This window comes from Papaver somniferum, chromosome 9 (assembly GCF_003573695.1).
Source record: "Papaver somniferum cultivar HN1 chromosome 9, ASM357369v1, whole genome shotgun sequence".
Classification (NCBI taxonomy): domain Eukaryota; kingdom Viridiplantae; phylum Streptophyta; class Magnoliopsida; order Ranunculales; family Papaveraceae; genus Papaver; species Papaver somniferum.
The window spans coordinates 8,909,245-8,918,775 of NC_039366.1; the positions used below are offsets into that span (position 1 = coordinate 8,909,245).

The 9,531-nt window shown below is 40.6% G+C and overlaps 1 protein-coding gene across 1 annotated transcript; it reads right to left on the reverse strand.

Moving 5' to 3' along the window:
* Positions 1-3,451: 3,451 nt before the first annotated feature.
* Positions 3,452-4,971, reverse strand: LOC113309301 (cingulin-like). Its single transcript, XM_026557727.1, has 4 exons — positions 4,802-4,971; positions 4,293-4,727; positions 4,032-4,215; positions 3,452-3,952 (listed from the first exon to the last, which is right to left on the reverse strand). Exons 2-4 carry the CDS (start codon positions 4,662-4,664, stop codon positions 3,603-3,605), a joined length of 906 nt encoding a protein of 301 aa, XP_026413512.1. The 5' UTR covers positions 4,665-4,727; positions 4,802-4,971; the 3' UTR covers positions 3,452-3,602.
* Positions 4,972-9,531: the final 4,560 nt, after the last annotated feature.

The window sequence follows — 9,531 nt, forward strand, 5'->3', positions numbered from 1 at the left end:
GCAGGATATATTGGATATGCCATCTCCAGCCACAATAAAAGATGTTCAAAAATTAAATGGGAAGTTAGCCGCATTGGTAAGATTCATCTCAAGATCCTCGGACAAATGCAAGCATTTCTTTGATATCTTGAAGAAAGAAGAAAAGTTTGCGTGGACTCAAGAATGTGAGGAAGCTCTAAAGGGTATCAAGGAGTACCTCATAAAATTATCAATTCTGTAGAAGCCAGAACCTGGGGAGGAGTTACTCATCTGTCTCGCAGTAACACAAAATGATCTTAGCACAGTTTTACTTCGCACAGATGAAGGGGTCGAAAAGCCTATATTTTGTGTCAGCAAAACATTCAATTCTGCTGAGAAAAATTACCCAAAGATTGAAAAAATGATACTGGCATTGGTGTACGTGTCACAGAAGCTAAGAATTTATTTCCAATCCCACAAGATTAAAGTCCTGACAAGGATTCCGATAGAGTCCGTTCTGAAGAATTCAAAAAGGACGGGAAGATTCGAGAGATGGAATACGCAGATTGATCTCTTTGGATTAAAATATGAGGTGAAAACTTCGACGAAGTCACATATTGTTGCAGAGTTCCTCGCGGAATTCCCCTCAGAAGAGGACGAAGGAGTAGAAGAAATGATGGATATCGATGAAAGCCGACCAGACCCTAAAGACTTATTGCAAGAGTGCAATCCAAGAAAATGGGAGATCTTTGTAGATGGATCCTCGAACAGCTGTGGAGGGGGCCTAGGAACTATATTCACTTAGACCACGAGGATCAGGCTGGTATTCTGTTTTCGGCTAGAGTACAAAGCAACAAACAACGAAACCGAGTATGAAGCGGTAATACAAAATTTGAGGATTGCAATAGAAATGAAATTGGGCGAAGTGAGAATTACCAGCGACTCGCAATTGGTAGTTCGCCAGATTGAAGGAAGATACAATGTGGTTGATCCCGTGATGCAAAGGTACTTGCAATTGGTAAAAGAATACTCCGCGAAGATACAAAACATCATCTGGAGGAACATAGGAAGGGACAATAACAGGCACACAGATGCTCTTTCCTTCATAAACGTCCATGATTGAGGATCCAAAGATAGACCATATCCGAATTGAGCGATTGATGTAACCGTCTGTGAGCAAGGAAGAAAGAGAACCTAAGGTGATGGCCATAGAGGAAGAAAGCACCGAAATGAGCGAAGATGACTGGGGAACACCTATCTATAATTATCTTATGAAAGAAGAGCTTCCGCGAGACAAACAAGAGGCAAATAAGATTAGAAGCAGATGCACACATTACGAGGTGCGAGAAGGAATCCTATACAAAAGGTCGTATCTAGGCCCATTAATGAGATGCTTGTCACAAAAGGAAGGGATACAAATTATGAAGTCGATCCATCATGGAGACGTCGGGAATCACAGCGGGACTAGATCCCTGGCTCTAAAAACCAGAATACAAGGATATTTTTGGCCATATATGCACAGAGACGCGAAAGACATTTCCACGAGATGTGAAGCATGCCAAAGATATGGGAAAAGAGTGCACGCACCGTCCACGATCTTAAACTCAGTATTGAGTGTGTGGCCCTTCGCCATGTGGGGAATAGACATAGTGGGAACATTTGTGACAGGGACCAAACAAAGGAGATATCTAATAGTAGCCACAAATTATTTCACGATGTGCGTAGAAGCCAAAGCTTTGCAACACACACGAGATGGTGATATATACGACTTCATCCTTGAGCACATCATATGCAGATTTGGGATACCTGTGTTGATAGTTTCAGACAATGGAAAGAAGTTTGAAGGAGAAAATGTGAGAATGCTATTCAATTCCTTCAAAATTCAAAGTGGAAAATCAACTCCACTGTACCCTCAGAGCAATGGGCAGGCAGAGGCCACGAACAAGACGATAGCATACACACTAAATAAGAAATTGGAGGGACACCACAAAGGATGGTGTGAGCAAATTCCTAACGTAGTGTGGTCATACTGAACTAACTGGCGATATGCCACAGGGATGTCACCCTTTTGTTTGACATATGGGGCAGAGGCAGTCTTGCCCACCGAAGCTATCCTCCGAACAACAAGGAGAGAAGCATGGGAAAAAGGGTTAAACACCGATTTAATCCTCGCAAAATTGGATGATCTAGAAGAAAATAGAGGGATTTCACCACAGCACATGATGAATTACCATCAGCGACTATCAAAAGAGTACAACAAGAAACTAAAGGTATGAAGCTTCACACCAGGAGAGCTAGCACTGCGCGAAATACCACCATACCAAAAGGGGTCAGGAGGAAAATTCGAGCCTACTTTGGAAGGACCGTACATCGTGAAAAGAGTAGTAGGGAACGGGGCGTACGAATTAGCAGAATGCGAAGGAAAGGCAACTAACGAGAAAAACATAATATACGACGAGGTTGAAAGACGAGATCGAAAGTTTGACCACCCGTGGAACCCCGTGTATATCAAAAAGTATTATCCGTATATGAAGATGTAACGATGTGTAATTGAACAAAAGTTATCAATGGAATTTCTTTTATATCTAATTTTCATACAAACAAAGCGAGCAAATCAGGCAAATAAGACCTCAAGAATATGAGGCAGATAAGACCCACGAAATAAAAGGTTTATAGGGAAACTTAAAACCTTCGCCTAGGAAGGCTGGGAATCCACGACATGCACCTTAGTTCGCACGAAAGTGTAAGAGGCACAGCCTAACGCATGTAGTTAACAACTCCCAGACAGAAATTTAGGGGCAATGATAAAACATATCCGCTGAGGGTCCCTTTTATGATGGCCTTCGGTAAGGGATGTGGAGTAAGACCAAGGCGCCGACGTATTCGGTTGAGCTGCGGGTGCCTAGGGCCTCTGGAGCGTTCCCGTCCATGATCGTATGAAAAGTCTTGGATACAAAGCATTCGATCCCAAAGAAACTTCACTTAGGTTGTGACTTCGTAACCAATAGCCACATCGGCGAAAGGGATAAGAAGTCACGAAAACAACTGGTGTCGTAATAACCGGATGGGAAGAGCTCAACATGTATGTTAGGGGTAACTTCCTTGAAGAGGCATTCGGGAGGAATATAAAGGGATGACACCCTCCATAATTAGGGAGCTGAGTGACCAAAAAAGACGAGGATGTAATGGGGCTAACATTCACGGGAATGGGTAGGCCTATTATATCGTCGCGAGATAGGGATCCAATAAAATGATAAGTAGAAGTAGATGGATAACTACTTGAAAGAGTAGTAAGCACATGATACTTTTAAGTAGAACGACGAAACACACAATTTTATGGTCAGCGAAATAAGCACGAATTAATCTTATCTTGATCGGATAAATGCTCGATAAAAATAAGAGGAAAATATATACTTTTAAGTTTTATGTTCTTATCAAGCCTTATCTTCCCAAGAGAGTATATACTTGACAAAAGAGCAATTGCGACAACGAGAACCATATTAGCTATACAAAGGCATTTACAAGAGGACAATAGTAGCAGTTGCAAAGGAAGCTGTCCTGCCCCCAAAGCTTGGGAGCGCCCAGGAAAGATAAAATAAGAAAAGTTAACTATTACAATTGCAAGGAGAAAATCCAGCATTGAATCAAGAGGACTCGTCTCCTGAATGAAGACCCTCGTTAGATTCAGTAGCCTCATCAGAAGAAGACTGTTGCTTATTGGAAATAGGTTGAGGTTCGTCATCAGAGAACACCTCAAGGTCCAAAGGCTCAAGGGGAATGCTACGAGAATCACCGAACTCGTTGAAAAACCGGACCTTATCATCTTGAGCATTTCTGCGGATACGTTTAGCAAGATTAGTGGCATCCTTTTCCATTTGATCGCAATCTTCGTTCAGCAGCTTGACGTCCTCTTCTAAGGTGGATACCTTCTTAGAAAGATCACCGTTTTCTCGAGAAAGGAGGGAGATCTGATTCCTGATCTCTTGCTCATATCCTGACAAGCAAAAGAAGCATAAATCAAGTGGGGAAGACAAACGAACTTTTAAAGTAAACGAAAGAAGAAGGTAGCTTACTGCGAAGATCACCCATCTGCTTCTCCCGTTCAGAGAGTTTCTCAAGTTTATTTTGGAGATCGTTCACCTGCTTCTCTCGTTCAGAAAGCTGCTGGGTAAGCCGGTAGATGCGAGCACCAAATTTCTCCAACCCTTCACGAGACAGTTTCAGTTCCACTAGATGAGTCATACTGCGGTTGCGCTCCTGAAAAACCAAAGACGCGTCTCGATTAAGACATACCATGAAGAAGGAGAGAGGAAGAATAGGTATGATAAACTCACTAGATCCATGATAGCAGCATGCTGCTGCGAAGAAAGATTAAAGGACGCATTTTCAATAAAAGATTGATCCTCCGTTATAAAGTCCTCAGAGCTGAAAGAGGTCAAAGACTCAATAGCTGCCGACCTCAAAGAAGGATCCCTACGAATGGAGATAAATATTTTCCGCAAAAATTTCATATCAGGGATATAAGCTGGATCTAACTCTTCGTGGGCCTTTAGTTTACCCTTATTCGCAAGAATTCCCGGCGAGGAAGCATTCGGAGAAGTTCGTGGAGGATCAACCCCACAAAGAGGACTGAGTTGTTGGGTAACCGAAGGATCCGGCTGGGGAGAGGCCACTTTATAAGGCTTAGTATGATTTAGAGAATCCATGTCAAGGGACCTGCGAGAACGGCGCTGAGGACCTTGGGAAGGAACGGAAGTCAAAGGTCCCCCCTAAAACATACAAAACCGACAATTAATCCATCACACAGAGAAGGGAACAAGAAAACAAAGGAAGGAGGGGATACCTGAGAAGAATCCGGAGGAGCCCCGGAGCATTTTCGGTTCCTTATATTCTTGGCAGGACCCTCGGTACCATCCTCCTGCGAGATAAGAAGGTTGCCGAAAAGCTTAAACGAAGAGAAGAGGAAAGCTGCGAAGTACCAACCTGCACTTGCTTAGGCTTCCGTGAACGATATTTAATCATACCCGGTGGAGGAGTAACATACTGCAAAAATGATGAGAATATTAAAAAACAACATGGAAGAAAACGAGGATAAATTAAAAGGAAGGCAGCCAACCATTTGTGGTCTTTCTCGCCAGTTAAATCTTCCCGGATCATACGCCGCGAGGTGAGCATGCTCCGCGAGAGGACCAGTTCGGGCAACACCGTTTTCGTCGTAACCCCAAACCAAAGGGCCTTCGACCACCAAAGGATACATAATCCAATCCTCGTCATTAGAAAAACGAAGATTGTAGTTCCTCCTAACGCCAATAGGATCGACATCCAGGAGGAGGACCTTAAATAATTTGCCAGGATTTTTGCGAGCGAGCTTGACGCCCCACTCTTGATAAGTTCTGGTAGACATGGTCCTACCAATATAGTTCGCCAAAAATGAGTCAACAATGTAGTCAGAAGGATCAGAATCTGTCACCAAATCAGGGATATGAGAAGGTCCATCGGTAGCCCTTCTCACGCACTCATTTGCAAGACGAATGGTATTTCCACTTAATTGGTAAACCCCTCGATTAATCTTAACCAGAATCTCGTAGAAGATGGGATTCTCAGGATCATATAGGGGAAAGGGAAGACCTACTTCCAGTTAACCAATGGTGATCAGCATCCTGGTAGAAGACCAGTTATCTAACTGAATCCATCGATAATTCAGTTCCATGGAATCAGTTGCCACTACCGGAGGAGAAACTGAAGAGTCAACTGCTGGGGACAAGGTTAAACCCAGCTTCTTAAAATCTGCCTGAAAATCTTCGAGAGAAGTAGAGGTGGTGGGATAAGGAACCTTTCGAGGGGCCATTGCAGAAGACAATGAAAAGGGAAAGAAATCCTGAAGTTGCAGAGGACGATGAAGGAGGAAAGAAAACTTGAAGTTGGAGGAAAGAAATTAAGAAGAAAGAAGTCTTAATGAAGAAAAATGGGGTATTTATGGCGAATCAAGAAAGCACCCCAGACCGAAAAATCTGAACCGGTAATCAACGGTTAGTCGAGAAAAGAAGCCACGTGGAGGACATGAGGATGGATAGATGGCGGTCATGCAAAGAACTAGCGGTTCTTATTTCACTCTTTCTTTGATCGAGCAGAATAAGAAAAGGCAAAATGTGGATACCGAATATGCGTCTCGACACGTGTACGAGAGGATAAATACGGAGTCATTCAAAAAGATCTGGTCAAAGATCTTATACCATACCCCGAAAATCTTCGTCAGTGACTTGTCAAATCAAGTCAGAAAGTCATTATTAATTAACTGGCGAAGGTGGGAGCAAGAGATGATAATGCGAGAAGAGTGCAAACCGCTAGAAAGCTGTGGGAGTAGGACAAGGTATCACACGAAATAAGTATACTGGCGAAGGAAGATTGCTTGGCCCAAAAGTCATCGGTGAAGATAATACTTATTAAGCAAGAAATAGGACAGCTGTCCCGACAGGATCACATGGGTATCAACGAAAGAAGGGGAAAAACTTTAAGGAAAATGGGTTGGGCGAAGGATAAAGCTCGACCACGAAGCTCCCAAGAAGAAAAATGAGCTGTCCAACACTACATGTGATATGCCTATAAATAGAGGTCCTGGGGCAACGAATGAAGGATGGAATTTTTGGTAGAGTAGGAACCTTAGCATAGAGAGTAAGATTAGGGTTTTCCTTTGTGTGTAATCTTGTAATCGAGAGTTCTCATTCAATAAATCAATAAAAGTTCTTTAATCAAATTGGTATCTCATGTATTAGATCTTGTTTACTTACTATTTGGGTGTACTACTGATTTTCGGTAGTTACAATTATAACTCTAATTATAGGTCGGTTTCGTAATGTGAATCCATTGAAACTCTATTTTTTTTTTTGGAAATGAAAGGAAAATTTACATCATGTTTGCTTGGTTTACCGCCCTAAATTTGGTAATTAGGCGACTTGATTTTTTAAGGCGGATGATAGAAGTTATATTTTGAACTGAGCTACAAATGTAATGAAGCCGGCGCGTGTCGGTTCTTAATAACCGGCAGTACTATATATATTTGCATACCCAGCTTTCGGGACCTACCCAGTTTGCAACAAAGAACTTTCCAGACACGCACTAGAAGAAACTTAACATATTGCAGCACCCAATGGTTATGCTATAAACTACTACCAGTGGCGCGCGATAACCTATGTAGCAAGAAGACTATTGTTGTATCCAATCTTATTGGTGCAACATGAGATTATACTTTTTTGCTACACTCTTTTCATATTGTTGCTATAGTTGTGTGGTAAAAGTTTCATTTTGCTGCACTAGATTATAACTTTTAGCTACAGTTGAAAAATATTATGGCTAGAAATTTGCTTTTGCAACACCTATATTGTAGGTGTGGCAATATATGGTGTAGCAATTGGTAGGTTTTCTTGTAGTGGCGACTCGCTTTTTTTTGTTTCTTTTTATTTTAATATTCATTTTACAAAGAACGTCCTATACTTGGGGTATTACTTTTTTTTTCTTTTTTTGCTTATGCTGAGCCAAAAGTATCTGTTATATACGGACCATTACATCTATTTTACAAGATTCTGAGATAAACTAGCTAGATATCCTAGAATATAGGAACTAGATATAGGATAGATATACTAGACAAAAATGTGAAGATAATATACAGTTAGTAGGATATTTAGCCAGATTCAGTAGCCAGAAATTGTGGGTATTTTAAGATATACGTTTTCCCATGTTAAAAACGCGTTTCCTTCTTGCCAGGAACGCGTTCCCATCACGGTTTTCACTGAGAAACACAAATTCGCGATTCTCACTGTGATTCGTGATGACTGTTCACGTTCCTGGCTACTAAGGAATAAACTAAGCCTAGTGATGATAATGTTTATCAATTACCTATACAGAAAACTTACATTGGTGAGATCAGTTTTGAATGTTGCATTTTTTTTTTTATATCTAAGCTCTATCTAATCAGAGTTCTGTTTTCATGTCATTCATATTTACATGACAGATATATTATTATACAGTCATGTTTTTAATTGGGGCTAGAAAACATACATGCTTAGATTTATGTGTCGGAGTCTGTTAGTGGTTGTTTGGTGATTGAACAGCTAAAATGCAAGTAAAATTTGGTAGTTATTTTCTTTTTCTTTTTTGGTATATGGCTTGCTATAGTTTATACTGCTGCAGCTCCTCTCTAAGTTCCCATCCCGTCTTGCCCATGGTTCAGTAAAATGGTCGAATGCCTTAATGCCTTCAAAATTAAGCTAAAAAATGTTGATCTTCATCTACATGTTGTGGTGCTTGATAGAAACCTCTGATCAATTAAACTAAGTGATGATAATGTTCTTCAATTACCTATAAAGAACACTTACATTGGTGCAGATCAGTTTTACTGTCTGATCGGTAGTTTTGTTTTCTTCTTTCTTTCTTGTTTCTTTTTTCGTATATGGTTTGCTATAATTTTATAGATAGGCAATTTAGATATTAAGCATCAAATGAACTTTCGAATACATGTTCATTAATTTGTATCTTTTCAATATTATTTCATGAATCCAGAACCTAAGAAGATTTTGCGGTCTTTGAAGAAAGAATGTAAACATTAAACAGATCTTAACAATTCCTCTTAAACTTTAAGAGAGACGTGAAAATATTTTGTTGCAATTTAGGAAGCAGTACAGGTTATGAAGCATTTTTTTTTTTTGCAATGTTCCAATCTTAGCATTTCACTTATTCTGTGTGCATTCTAGCCATTCATCCTCATCAATCGTTGATATATTTATAGATAAGTAAAAGGCATGGTTAGTGCAGTTTGGCAGTTTTTATCGCTGACGGACTTACAGGTGGGCTAACTCGGAATTTAGCCCAGGTAGTCGTCACAGCCCAACAACCTAAAGATTGAAATGCTATACTGGGCCAAGACTATTAGCCCAGGCTGAGAAAAAATTAAAACTTCTTGGGTCCGTCCCTGGTTTTTATTGTTTTGTTTTGAAGTGCGTTAAATGAAATGTAACTAAGGGTGCACACGGTACGGTTCGGCTCGGTTCTTGCCGAGACCGAGTACCTGTACCTTACACCCTTCGGTACCAAAAAAATGGACCGGTCCCGGTACCGAGTACCTCGGTTCCGGTTCCATTTTGGACCGGTCGGTACCGGTACCGGTTCCGGTTCCATTTCAGGGGGAAAAAAAAACAGAAACCTACTGCCCTGTTTTTTACTTTTTTACCTATTTTTCAATATCTCAAAGCAACAACTAATAAGTAGCAATATTAATAGCAAACCAAACAAACAATGTCTTGAAAATCTTAAAAAAGAAGTAGCAGTAGTCACAAACACACACTAAGTCTTGAAAATGAGAAAAAAATCTGATAAAAGAACAACTAGCAGTCTAGCAGTGCTGTAGTAGCCTTGAATATTGATCTTCTAATCCATGTCAGCAACACTTGTGGTGTCATCATTGTTGATAGGACCAAGTAACGCTGCAAAAAAAAAATAATAGCAGTTAGTAACCATTAGACTATATCTATTACTGCCAAACACAAGTAATAATGTAATATGTTACCTTCTTCAATTTCA

Bases quoted from the DNA above. Each gene is read 5' to 3' on its own strand.
- LOC113309301 (XM_026557727.1), bottom strand. From the start codon at position 4,664: ATGGATTCTCTAAATCATACTAAGCCTTATAAAGTGGCCTCTCCCCAG. The intron at 4,216-4,292 runs GTGAGTTTATCA...TTGGTTTTTCAG, and splicing joins ATGCTGCTATCATGGATCTA to GAGCGCAACCGCAGTATGAC. The intron at 3,953-4,031 runs GTAAGCTACCTT...TTTGCTTGTCAG, and splicing joins GCAGATGGGTGATCTTCGCA to GATATGAGCAAGAGATCAGG.